The following is a 14,257-nucleotide window of genomic DNA, read 5'->3' as shown; positions in this document are numbered from 1 at the left end:
AATTAAAATGCATTCTACAATATTAATAGTCTAACCACCTTAAAAATAGACGTAAGTATACTAAAACAAGATTTCTTAGAAAAGTAAGATTTTAAAACCCAGTCCCTAATTCAAAAAATGACTACAGTCCCAAATAAAACAAATATCCTTCATTAAAAAACATAAAACAAGTAGCTTAACCAATCAACACCTCCCAAAAGGCATGATCAGTTAAAACTGCCAAGTTGAAAAGTCAGGACAAACTTTTCCTATTACACGTCTGTGGGTAACATTTTTATTTAACTTCTTAATCAGCTGTCCGGACTCCAAGTGACAGATACTTAAAAGGATTCCAAACTTATGCTATAAAAGGGAACGTTTGAGAAATTATAGAGTAATCCTACTTCAAGTGGATTTGGTGTTGAAATTTTTTGCACGTTTTAAAATATCATATGTAAGTAATAGACTTGTTTTTAATGAAGAGTTAAGAGCACCCGATACACTAGAGGCGTAATAGTATTGTTGCTAAATCGGGGATTGCGAAGGGAAAAACAATTACCCAATTGGGCCTCCGGTTACCTCACTCACAAAACGCTAGCGTTGTTTCACGTCGGTTTTCTGTGAGACCGTGGTATCACTCCAGTCGAGCCGGCCCATTTTTGCCAAAGCGTGCCTCTTGCACACTTTTTTTACTATATTATTATAATTGTTTTAAATTATACGAGTTTTGGAGTACTCTTGTTTTTATGTCTGTGTCACCTAGTTAAAGTTGTCTTTATGAAATCAAAGTGGGCAATCAAACATAAAACTATACTGAATTGACTCTCGTACTTATAAGACTACGAAGGAAAAATTACAAAATTGAGATGATGTTATTTTCAACTATTATGTATTTTTACGGGTCTTTAAACATTAATTTATGGTAAATAGGAACTATTTTATGATAAAGAAAACGTAGAAGAGACCTTCATACAAAGAATAACAAGCTAATTAAAATGTCATTCGAAGAAGAAAAACACACGTCATACTTCAGATATCAAATCATACGAAGCACATGGAAATTATATCGTAAATAAAATAAAAATACCAATGAACGCCAAAACATTAGCAATCATAGTTATACTTCTGTATAATGTGAGGATATGCCAGAGTAAGAAATATGTCAATTTCACACTATACTCCACTGTTCCAACGTCGCCAGAACATTTGAAGTTCCTGCAGAATTTGGACAAACAAAAATACATGGAGGTGATATTTTGGAGGAAGCCTTCTATGTTGTACGAAGATGTACAGCTTATAGTCCATCCTGGTGACAAAGAGCATTTTCTAGAAAGGGTTTATCATTTTAAAATGAAAGTTGAAGAGTTACTAAGCGATGTTAACAGGTAAACATAGTATTGCATCTAAAACCTTATCGAAAATTATTAATTACAATTACATACTATGTAAGTAGATTAAGTACTATTGCGGTGCCCAATAGGGCCCATAGTTGGAACATATTACTGTAAAAGTGTAGACTACACTGTACACTATGGATGCATTAAAATGATTTGATTTGATTTGAAAAATAACTACGTAGTTGTTATTTCTATACTTCGAGAGTGCATGTTCCATACTGTGAATGCAAAAATAGTGGAAAATGGCAGAACCACGTTTTTAATAACTACACCAGCAAGAGTGTTAACTTAATTATTTTATTTTCAGTGCATTTGAAGCACAGACAGTCACAAAATATTTGCGTCTAAATACAGATACGTATACATGGTACAATTACCACAAATTAGAGGATATTTATCAATGGTTAGCTGACATGGCCGTCCGATACCCCAACGCGATGGAGTTGAATTCTATCGGAAAATCTATTGAGGGCCGAGATATTTACGTCGTCAGCGTTAAAAAACCCGGTAACAAGTTCAAAGTTATCGTCGAAGGTGGAATCCACGGTGATGAGTGGATCGCCGTCGAATTGGTCACGTATCTTATAAATGAATTGGTGGGAAAAAATAACAGTGACAATCGGCGATTATATGATTTGAGCAGAAAGTATGATTGGTATTTGATACCGATTGTTAATCCTGACGGTTATCTTTATAGTCATACGACGGTAAGCGAATTTATGTGTAACTACTCGTAATAGTAATGTAACAGTTAGGTGATTTACCTTATTATTTCTATTAGCTTCTGCCAGCAGCTTACCCCAGGTTCCCGTGGGATAAAAAGTTATAAGAGATGACCTGTCTGTATACCAAATTTTATCAAAATCCGTTATGTAGTTTCAGCGTGATTCGCAGACAACCATCCAAACAAACTTTCACATTAAATAATATTATGGATATTGGTTATCATGGATATATGGCATATTATGGTCAGAGCATGTGATTGCATACTAGTATGTCGATCGATTAAAATACTCCGTTTTATCTCTCTCTTCTCCGTCTTATCGTAATTAGCAAAAATTATATTTAATGTTTTAATATTATTTTCTAGGATCGTCTATGGAGAAAAAACAGGAGGGGCACGGCGAATGCAATTGGTGTTGATCTGAATAGAAATTTTGATTATAATTTTGGAAGTAAGTATATAATAGTTTTATAGACATACATGGTACCATCTTCGAAATCTACCCCATGTTGCCAAGCGTCAAGTGAAAATTAACTAGACGACTTATTACGATAATGATGATTGAATGAAATAGTATAATATTATGAGCTACATGATGACACTATTTTTTACGGTATAAGCCGGCAAACCAGCAGACAGATCACCTAATGGTAAGCAATCGCTGCCGCTCAGGGACACCCAAAACACCAGAGGCGTTATAAGTGCGTTGCTGGTCTTCTGGGGTTTAGGAATTTAAAGGTGCTTGGAGAATCGGGTTTTGGGAAAATTGGAAAGGAGGTGATTGCACCTCCGGTAACCTTACTCACACAACGCAAGCATATTTTCTGTAATGCCGTGGTATCACTCCGGTCGAGCCGGCCCATGTACCGTAGCATGGCTCTCCCATATTCATCTCACCATTCCCTTTTTTATAGAATATGGCACAAGCAGAGATCCAAAAGATGATAACTATTGTGGACCGCGTCCATTTTCCGAACCAGAATCTAGAATACTGGCAGACTTCGTAACTGAAAAGAAACAAAACCTACGTTTTTACTTTTCCTTTCATGCCTATGGACAAAAACTTATAATACCTTATGCGGATAGAATAAACCATATCGACAATTATGGTGAAATGGTTCGTATGAAGAATGATCAATTTTTTTGTAATGTTAAGTAATAATGCCAGCTAAATACTTCGCGGATTGAGGCAGATTTGGGCACTAAATTAACTTTTCCTGAAATAATATTATTATGACTTTATATTGTTCCTAAAAAAATACATTGAGGCAACCAAACTGATATACTGATGAGTTGAAAACAGAGTCCCTAGTTAAATTTAAAGTCAGCTGATGGTATGCAATTTTTTTTTCTTTATCTAATTTTATCAAATCTAATCAATTTTAAGATAGTCGCAAAATTTGTTTGTTTAAACTACTGCGGTCTTATATTTGATAATTTCTATGTCTAGACGGTGAATTGAAGGTCAAATTTAATTTATCCTTGATGGCTTATTAGTCTTAAGGTCATTGGTGTAGCAATTATGATTTTTGCTTTTGGATTTTCTGTATATTAGGTACATTGGTATATATCATAGACCATCACGATTTTGTGTATCATCATCTCCCTCATATTTTATCTTTTTTTTTCAGGAAAATTTTGGTAAACAGGCAATATTGAAAATGTACAAAATGTACGGTACAAAATACGCTATCGGTACAACTTACGACACTTTGGGTGAGTTTGAAAATGACCTTTATTATCATCGTTATAGAGTATGAATTTTATTTTTTTCGCTTATACACGTGAATTATACCTTTTTTCCTGTATCAGGACTACGTATTTCCGGCAACAGTGCCAGTTGGGTGAAGAGAATACACGGCGTGAGGTAATATCCGTTTTTTATGAAAGGATTATGTTATATTTTTGTTTTATATTTTAGAGATTATTATATTGAGCTTGGGGAAAATACTTCGATATTATACAGGAAAATTCTGTAAGAAGAAAATATTTTTAAAGCCATAGAAGTAAATGGTTTGTAAGATAGTTTTGTTTTTTTGATGTGGGGGCTGAGAGGTTTGACTAAACATTTTGAAATATACTTAATGGTCCATACAAATACAGATCATATTGCTAGCATAATAAAGTTAATTTCGCCGAATCATGTTAGAAATCAGCATGACAGATTCACATAGAAGTTCTGGTCACGGTAGTATTATATGTACGTAAATAAAGTTCTCTACTTTTATACGGGTGTACCTCCATACCTCAAAGGTTGCCTGAAGTCAAGATCCATGGCAAAAGGAGGATCACAAGACGTCGACGGTTATTCTTGAAGGAGGAAGACAAATTGTAAGATAGTAGATGAAAATTGTAACTCAACTAGCAACCCTCCCGCGATTTCACCTGCTGCTCGGCTCCTAAAGATCGTACCGTGCTATAGAATACTATAGCCTACTAACTTCTGTTAGCAATCCCGTTGGATAAAAAGTTTAACTTCTGTGCAGACTACAACCTATCCCCGTTCCAAATTTAATGCCGATCCCTTCAGTTATTCGCATGTATAATATTAACAAGATGTATATTCCTTTAACTACCTTCACTTCAAAAATCGTGTTAATTTGTCACTCCGTTTTGCCGTGAAAAATGGACAATTAAAACTTGTTCTTGTACGACAAAATTATAAGAGAATAAATTGTAAAACCTAAATCATACATATAATATTGATCCCCAGTAAATATCTTCATAAAGTATTCCATAATTATCATCTTTGTTCTCAGATACGTCTTTACTTTCCTTCTTCGAGACGAAGGTTATTATGGCTACGCGCTCCCTCCTAACCAAATCCTACCAACGTGTGAAGAAACCGTCTCCGGTCTCACAGAACTAATGGTCGCCAAACCCAGAAGAGTCCGGTTAAATTTCATCAACAAGGCCCAAAAGCCGGTCTCAGTCATTTTCATATTATTGTGTTCTATTTATTTTATTTTACTTTTAAAATAAACTGTTTTTTATCATTTCGTTTTAGAATCATTGAGTTTTTTTTTGCCAAATATTAAAAAAAAATATCCAAATGACGAAGAAATTAGATCGACTTTTTATTTATTCAATAATAAACATTTGTTTAAAATGGACTCAGAAGCGCTGAGCTCAGCTCATTTTCGTCTACAATAAAATAAATCTCCCGATCCATTTCGATCTTGGTAGCCAGTATGTCTAACTAGATTGGCCCACTACGAGATATTATAGTACACCAATCTCGAAACCCGATGGGCATTTTTTATCGGCAGGTTGCATAACAGCAGGTTACATTACCACTGCGCCAATATTCTACTATTGAACATTAGTCACTACTAGATACTCTCACTCTCTCTCTCTCTCTTCAATAAAATGCCACTAAGTTCAATCATTAACTCTCATCTCTAGCCACTGGCAGTCACTTTATAAATATCGTTACCCTACCCTTAGAATGCTTTTCCACCAGAAATATGCTATGCTACTTATACATAGCATAGTGCTACATGTTTTTATATGGAAAGTGTGGTATGGATGGCTTCCATACCATCGATACATCGTATACTTGAGCTGCGTATCTTCCTCGCACAGCTACGTAGCTTAGTATCAGTGTAAACGGTCACGTAGTTAGCTACTTTGCAAATCTCTGATGGAAAAGCACCCTTATACTTATTATACTCTTTGCCCCACCCTAGTTAAAGGACATCCCAATCTTCTTCCAAAAAATCTTTATCAAACCTAGGAAAAGACAAAATTATTAGGATACGTTAGCCTAAGCCCTAAGACGATACTGAACATCAAGGGATACACATCAGTTGGGGTACACGAAGCGGCCGACATTATAGTAACCGAGACGCCTTGACTCGGCTATTGGCTAAGCACCAAGTACCGTAATGGTTACTTAATGGTTCGAAGGCAGAAGACGACTGCTGTGGTTTCATTCTACTAATTTATGGAGTTCGTTTTATTACTACGTTTAAATGTAATGGATTATTGTAATTCTATTTTTTTGTTGAAAAATCTTCGTCTGCTCCCTTTAAAGAATATTGGGGATACCTATATGTTTTAAGCATGTGGACTTTCTGAAATTGGCAATTGGTAATTTTGTAGCAATTGACGTTCCATAGTTTCTGCCTATTTCCATGAGGAACATATAAAAGAAAGAACAAAGAAATGTATGAAAGGTACCGGTATCCGTATAGAACAGAAATACAGTTTAATTTTTACGTTTTCTAATTAATATTTCATAGACTCTATTATACACTACTTATAATTTTTAAATAGTTAAGTTTTACATTTTAATGATCCTCCTTTATTAAATCTTTTTGCTTGTAAATGTTTGAAATTGTCATAAAGACAAGTAATGTCAAAACATGACAAATTATTTAAGGCAAAATGTGAAATCTCGAAGGTCGTGAACAAATATATTATACACAATGCACGTACATATACATATATAACGCATATTGACCAAAATGGATAACAATTTAATATATTTTCTAATTTACTTCTTTCCTATATTGTTTTGTGATTGTAAAAAGTATCATAATTACACCTTGTACAGGGGCATACCAGTTGATGATATTCATTTAGAATTTTTCAAAAATCTTACCACAGTCGACTATGTTAATTTCTGGAGGGACCCTGGACAGAAGTTTAGGCCCGTGGACTTTGTCGTTGATCCTGAACACAAGGAACAATTTCTGAAAGATGCTGATAATCTTGGACTGTACCTAACAACAATAATAGAAGATGTGCAAAAGTGAGTCTTATTGGGTTTTATTTAGAGAGATTCGTAATCAAAATTAAGGTTTGTTGGTGTAGTTAGGAAGTACAAATCTGATTCATACTGTTCTGAAAAGCCTACCCTTTTTTCAAAAGGAGACCATCCAGTGACTTCCCCACCATAGGTGCTGACTAAAAACCACCTCATACTCCTAGTTTTCGAGCCGGAGCCCCGGTAACACACTCCGGGTGTATTATATTATTCAACACGGAACTCTCGGGTCAAAAGTCGTAATATAATAAAGAGTGCTGCAAGTCATGAATAAAACAACAATGATAGTAAAAAGAACCTAATCTTATCAATAATCCTACTAGCCACGTGACTTAAGTAATTGTGGCTGCTTAGTGCTGCTGTAGTTGATAAAAGAAGTATTTTATTATTTTAATGCCGTAATTGTGTTAAAATCTAGGATTTCCTCCTGTGTTATGAGTGTATTTACAAACATACAAGCTTACATACACATGACACCCAGACCCGAAACAACAATTCGCGGATAACATAAAGAGTTGCTACGTGCATCGAACTCAAGGCACGTTGTGCGGCAGTCGGTGGCACAGGCATTGCACCAACCGTGCAGTTATACATAGATAACGTATACACCTACTAAGATAATACACATTTACACATTCATAAGGCAAGCGATATATTTGGGAGTCAACCAATATAAAAAGATTTGTGTAGGATCACTTATCAGTACTGAGTATATCAGGGCGCTTACTCTTGAAATCAATCTCAATGTCAACGTAATTTCAATCCAAAAAAATCTCAATAATTATTCGATGTCAAAACTATACAACCCCAATCGTAGCTGTTAAAAAAGCATTCAGAGTAGAATGTAAATCCAAAGTCAATAACTACTTAGTTCATTAACTATCCACGCATTACGAATGCTTTTTTTTTGAGGCTAGAGGGAGTGTCAGACTCTTACTGACTAAAAACCACCCCGTTCCTATCCTGCTTTTCGAACCAGTGCCCTGGTAAACCCGCTAGGTAGTCCGCAGCTCCGAATCAGGCATTAGGCCCTACTGGGCCCCATCTGTGGTGGTCTGATGACTCCTTGAGGCGCGCGCGGAACGCGACGCGCCGCACGCACGGGTCTGGAGGCTTTACGAATGCTAGAGTTGCGACTCAAGAGTATAAAATTTCACAATATTAAAGTGGATCAATCGGAATTGGATTCAAAAGTAAGCCCCCAGATTAGAGTAAATATCGCAGCAGTGAAAAAACTATTTTATTTATTTCTAGAGCATTTGACATGCAGTCAGTCAAGCCTTATATCAGAAGGAAAATGGATTCTTTCGATTGGAATAATTATTTTCGATTACAAGACATATACGAATGGCTCCAGGATCTGGAGAAGACTTATCCTACAGAAATTAAACTCACTACCATAGGACGTTCGTATGAAAGCAGAGAAATCATTGCCGTGCGGATAGCTTTAAAAGGGAGTAAGATGAGGTAAAGGTATTTTTTATTTTGACTGCAGTATTGATGTATGTTCAGAAGTAACGTGACTTCTGAAATGTAAAATTTATATTGAGATGTGTATATGGGATAGACCAGACGGTCAAATACTTTTTGTCAAATCATAATGCTTCATCATCATCATTATCAGCCACAAGAGATCCATTGCCGAACATAAGTCTCTCCAAATTACTTCCAGATAGGCCGGTTAGTAATGACTTATGGAGTTTTTTGCTCGTTCTTTTCCATAGGAATCTACACTTTGGAACGAGAACATAGCTTCGTTAGAGGACTAACTGACAGACTGACGTTGTTAATATTATTATATTTGCTTTGAGGTTCAAAAGCGCCTTCCTGGTCTAATTGAAATAAGTAATTTTCACTTTAACTTTGACCTGCCTCCAGCGGCTCCCTGCGACCTTAATCAGGTCCTACGTTGCGCTTGCCAGTATGTGGCCTCCACCATAATGCTTGTCACCTGCTAAAATATTTTAATTTTTTTTTTCTACAATTTCAGATCTAAAGTTATAGTGGAAGGCGGTATTCATGCAAGAGAATGGATTGCACCAGCCTTCGTAACGTATTTAATTAATCAAATAATTCACGCTCCAAATTCTAATAATCCGGAGCTCAAAGAGATTGCTCTGACCTATGAATGGTACTTTGTACCTGTACTAAATCCTGATGGTTATGAGTACAGTCATACACATGTAAGTTTACTTCTAATTTTCAATTGTCTGGTAATGGTACAGTAAATTACATTCACCAAATCTTCCCTTAAGTACCTATGTTTTTTTTTTGAGGTTCTGAAAATCATCCAATGCCTTCTCTCGTCTTGGGCGAGGCGAGAGGGAGTGTCAGACTCTTACTGACTAAAAACCACCCGTTCCTACTCCTGCTTTTCGAACCGGAGCCCCGGTAAACCCGTTAGGTAGTCCGCAGCTCCGGATCAGGCATCAGTCCTACTGGGCTCTATCTGTGGTGGTCTGATGGCTCTTTGAGGCGCGCGCGGAACGCGACGCGTCGTCCTTTAAGTATCATAAGATATCGACTGGGAGGAGGGCATCCTAGATGGATACGTCTCGACCAGATTGGCGATGTATTAAAGAAGGGCCAAATTAAAGGTTTCTTAACCGACGAGCATGAAAAGACTTATGACTGTTGATGAAGCGAAAGAGGTAGGTATGTAAGATTTGTAGCAATTGGCGTTCCATTGTCTCTGTCTACCCCATGGTAGACAGGCGTGATATTATGTATGTATGTATAGGTGTCGTAAGAGTCGATTATGAGAATACATTTTACTAAGAACGGGGAAACTGTGGTCTCTTTTAAACCTACTAAATAGACAGGTTCAATTAAGCAAGAAGAAGTTTCTGAAGTAACCTTAAAAAGATGCGGAATTTTATTTTTTTTAATCTGAAGAAAATAAAAATACTTGTGGCATTCCATTTATTTTCATTACTAGCAGTCAAAGCTGGTAATATCTAGATTACTAATTGGATTTTTATCATACTTATTATTTACTTATTTTTGATAATTTGCAATCATCAAAAGCAGATCGTAAATCCGATACCTGTTGTACTTTAGCCATCATACTACCTACATTAGGATGCTTTCCACCAGAAATGTGCTATGCTACGTTGCTGTGGAAACGTTTGGCTTCCACCAATTATATTAATTGGTGCACATAGCTTTTAGGAAATGGACTCAACTAAGCTATGTCTTTTATATGGAAAGATGCGTGCTATGGATGCGTGATATAGATGCGTGCTATGAATGTGTGCTATGGATAGTTTCCCTACAACCGATACTCGAGCTGCGTATCTTCCTTGCACAGCTACTTTCCGGCGGCCCATTTTCGTATCAGTGGAAACGGTCATACAGTTTCACAGCTTAGCTATTACATCTTCGTAGCACAGCTACATAGTACATTTCAGGTGGAAAAGCATCCTTATGTTCCCTTAAAGATTCCTAGTTAACTAATAAAATGCTACAATATTTGACAAATGCGAATTCAATTTGGAGATCACAAATTGCTCGTCTCTTAACAACATAACAGGTATTGTTAATTATGAAAATAAGAAAAAATGATTTCATAAATTCGTTCCAGGATCGAATGTGGAGGAAAAACCGAAACAGTTTGGGTGGAGTCGATTTGAATCGAAATTTCAACCATGCTTTTGGCTGTATGTACACTATTATTATAATTTATTTTATTATAACTTTCGTGAGATTATTATGTTATCGACTTACTGACAGTACTGTCAGTAGCAGCGCGACAATCGCCGCGTTGTGAAACTAGTCAAGTTCCTCATCAAACAGTTACGTGAGTAAGACGATAACATAATAATTATTAATACACTATTATTTTTTAAATAAAACGGTTACGGTTGATACAGTGACCGAGCAATCGACTGCTGTGCAATATCAAGAACATACTTCAGTACCTCTACCATGGTTTGAAGCAATAGTATTTATCGATACTATCGATACTCGGTATCGATGACGTATTTTTTTTGTATGTCACATTTTATAACGCCTCTACTGGTCACTTGTGGAACTAAAATTTGCCATAAAAAATTACATCGTCGCTAGCGACTTTCATCAAAAACTATTGCTTCAAACTCATGGTAGAGGTACAGTACCTCGCTGATCAGTCACTGTAACAATTGTACCTCAGTATGAGTTTGCTTTTTGGTTAAAGTAATCCAAACGAGAGCGCATTCGGCGCTTTTATTGGTTGGTTTATTCAAACCAGCCAAGCAGAGCCCCGATCGCGGCCTTGTTTCGCTCATACTAAGGGTACAGTTAAATAGATTTTATCATTTGTAAAACGTATACATTAAATATTTATTTTTATTTTATAGCGACTGGAGTAAGTTTTACTGTAAATTCTGAAATATTTTGTGGAACTTCTGCTTTTTCTGAACCGGAGTCTCGGGCGATGGGAACTTTTATTGAATCAAAGAGTCAGCACTTGGAATATTATCTTGCTTTCCACTCCTACGGACAGTACATGATCTTGCCGTATGCAAACCAGAGAAAACATACAGAAAACTATAATGAAGTGGTTGGTTTTAGTTGTATTACAGGTTTATTTTTGTATTGATGATAAATAATTTTACTCTGACATGTATAGTCCTGCTGCTGTCAAAAGCCTCTTCTATCACACAGAGAGAAAAAAAAATTAATTTTTGATGCATTTATTTAAAAACTTTGTTCGACACTAGGATTTTCTCCTGTGCAAACATACAATTTCACATTTAACATGACAGCCAGACCCGAAACAACAATTGGTGGATCACACAAAGAGTTGCTCCGTATGGGTATTGAACCCGCTGTACGTAGCACGGTTACCAGTTGCCTAGCCACCGCACCAACCGTGCAGTTAATTATGTTTAAAAATGTCAATAGTGATTTCATAATTTGGGTTCACCTCACAGACTTTACAAGGTTTATACAAACTATAGTAACGTCTCATATTTGTATAAAAATATTTAACTTCTGTCATCAGCCTATATAAGTGGCCACTGCCGACCAACAACCCTCTTCTCACATGGAGAAGGTTTGAGCATTAATTTCTACGTTGGCTTAATGCGTGTTAGCGATTTCAAACTTATAATTAGAAATTATAGGTTCCCGTTATCTCACGATGTTTTCCTTCACCGTTTGTCAGTATTTTCTAAATAATCTTAGAAAGTACATATAACTCGAAAAAGTCACTTTGGTACTTGCCGTTGGTAGGTTTCGAACACGCACTCCCATGCATGAGAAGCGGGTGTCTTAAACCTCCGGGCCACCACGGATTTAACTTATATATATTAATTATTTTCAGTTCACAATGTGCACAGAAGCTAAAGAAAAAATTGCAGCTAAATATAACACGAAGTACACTGTTGGTACGGCTTATGATACTGTCGGTGAGTCTATTTTTCTTTGTGTAATAATTCTCTTGACTTACATTACACGTGACAGAGCCAAGCTTGCCACGACTGGGCCAACTCAATGAGAGTGATGCCTCAGCCTTAGATCCAGTGGCTTAAAACAATACCTGTTTTCTATTTCACCATGTAATTGGACTTCTCAAATCCCAAAAGGAAAGCAATGCACCTGTAACTTCTCTGCACTCTGATGTTCTGGGTGGTCATCCTTGGCTCCAATTACTTACAATGTGTTCTGTTCATTTGCCGTAATATCCGATAACATTACTACATTAGCGGGCGACTGTGAAAATACTGAGTTGTGCTGTGTTAAACAACAACCAATGGTTTGTCCTTCAACAGTTTTCCATTGGCAGTCAAAGACTTATTGCCATACTTAGAGACCTTTAATGGTTACTTAAACTATTCTTTAGGAACAATTATCCGAAAACATTTGCTAAACTATACAACTATTCCTTAGGAACCATTTTGTTCCGAAAACATTTGCTAAGGAATGGGTTAAGTAACCATTCAATTACTCTGAGTGTGGCGGTTAAAGACGATTTCTTCTTTCTTAGATTATTATAAATTAATTACTTTTTTTTTGTTATTACTTGTCACAGGGTATCTGACGTCTGGAGTTAGCGGTTGCTGGGTCAAGGGTAAATTCAGAGTTCCGTAAGTAATTACTTTAAACTACATCTTTATTGCAGTTTTTTATTTTAATGTCTTATTTATTCAATGTGAAGGATTAAGGTCTTTTGTCTAGCTTTGGGAGTCTTTCGGCTGATGATGATGATCTTTCTTGGTTCTTGTCATTAGTTTGGTATAGATTTCCGCAAAGTCACGCCTGAATTTTATTTGTATACACACAAGGTGTCTTTGAATTCAACGTCTAGATGGCACCAGGTGATCGGCAAAGTTCTCAAAGTTTATATTAGGATATGATCGGATTCTTCTTATGACTACACTGAGTTGTGTGTTGGTGTGGTGGCTGGGCGACCAACTGCCGCGCAACGTGTAGCGGGTTCGATTGTCGCACGGAACAACTCTTTGTGTGATCCACAAATTGTTGTTTCGGGTCTGGGTGTCACCTACGACGCAGGGAAAAATCTTAGTGTGGAACCATGTATTTTTTAAATAATAAAATAAAATAAAAAAATAGCTGACAACTGTTTATTCCTTACCGATCACCTGTTGCCATTTGAATGTCGACTTTAGAAACACCTTGTGATAAACACACAATGTAATTCTGTGTTTTTCACCAGCTATGTAGTCACTTTCGAACTCCGAGACAATGGTCATGACGGCTTCGCTTTATCCCAAGACAAGATTCGACCAACTTGCGAAGAGACAATGGATGGAGTGATTTCACTTCTAAAACCTCGAACAAGGGCATATTCCAAATTGGAAGGTGACTATACTGCAGCTGCTATGTCCCTATTTATTTTAGATAAAATTGTTATAGTTTTTAATGTGTTATTATTTATTATAGTGCGTTTTGACTAAATTGTATTTTATTTCTCATGATTGTCATGGAAAGTATGTAAGTAATTAGATATGTCCTTTTATTTTCTCGTTGAATTATGACTTGGCTTGGTAGGTTATTCGGGTTAATAATGAAAAAAAAAACTTAACAAAATTCTTTAAACATATCACGATCAAAGATCTGTAACGGACCTTTTGAGTAATGAAAACGTTTTTTATACACAATAACCTCAAAAACTCCTAATAACAGCGTTACTAAAGTAAAAGACAGGAAGAATGCATCAAAACACAAAAGCTTTTATTCAGGTCCCTTCCAAAAATATGATATAAAAAATTATCCAATCAACGATAACAATCAGAGGATGGCACACGCAACACGAACATTCTCCTTTGACCAGAACGAAAAAGGAATAATAATAAAAAGTTCGGTAGCGAATCCTGTCCATGTTAACCCCAAAATGATGTTATCAAAAGGTGGTAATATGAGTAATGATCCATGTAATCG

The 14,257-nt window shown here is 36.2% G+C and overlaps 1 protein-coding gene across 1 annotated transcript; it reads left to right on the top strand.

Moving 5' to 3' along the window:
• The first annotated feature begins 989 nt into the window (after window positions 1–989).
• Window positions 990–13,774, top strand: LOC118275598 (uncharacterized). Its single transcript, XM_035593619.2, has 15 exons — window positions 990–1,364; window positions 1,684–2,083; window positions 2,467–2,551; window positions 3,015–3,217; window positions 3,732–3,816; window positions 3,913–3,967; window positions 4,860–5,050; window positions 6,559–6,856; window positions 8,126–8,338; window positions 8,862–9,054; window positions 10,455–10,530; window positions 11,212–11,414; window positions 12,180–12,264; window positions 12,888–12,942; window positions 13,533–13,774. The coding sequence occupies exons 1-15, from the start codon at window positions 1,069–1,071 to the stop codon at window positions 13,771–13,773; spliced, it is 2,679 nt and encodes an 892-aa protein (XP_035449512.2). The 5' UTR covers window positions 990–1,068; the 3' UTR covers window position 13,774.
• Window positions 13,775–14,257: the final 483 nt, after the last annotated feature.

This window comes from Spodoptera frugiperda, chromosome 8 (assembly GCF_023101765.2).
Source record: "Spodoptera frugiperda isolate SF20-4 chromosome 8, AGI-APGP_CSIRO_Sfru_2.0, whole genome shotgun sequence".
Lineage (NCBI taxonomy): Eukaryota > Metazoa > Arthropoda > Insecta > Lepidoptera > Noctuidae > Spodoptera > Spodoptera frugiperda.
Note: the sequence above shows the minus strand (reverse complement) of the source record. Positions and strands in the feature narration are given on the sequence as shown.

Bases quoted from the DNA above. Each gene is read 5' to 3' on its own strand.
- LOC118275598 (XM_035593619.2), top strand. From the start codon at position 1,069: ATGAACGCCAAAACATTAGCAATCATAGTTATACTTCTGTATAATGTG. The intron at 1,365-1,683 runs GTAAACATAGTA...TTTTATTTTCAG, and splicing joins TTACTAAGCGATGTTAACAG to TGCATTTGAAGCACAGACAG. The intron at 3,968-4,859 runs GTAATATCCGTT...CTTTGTTCTCAG, and splicing joins AAGAGAATACACGGCGTGAG to ATACGTCTTTACTTTCCTTC.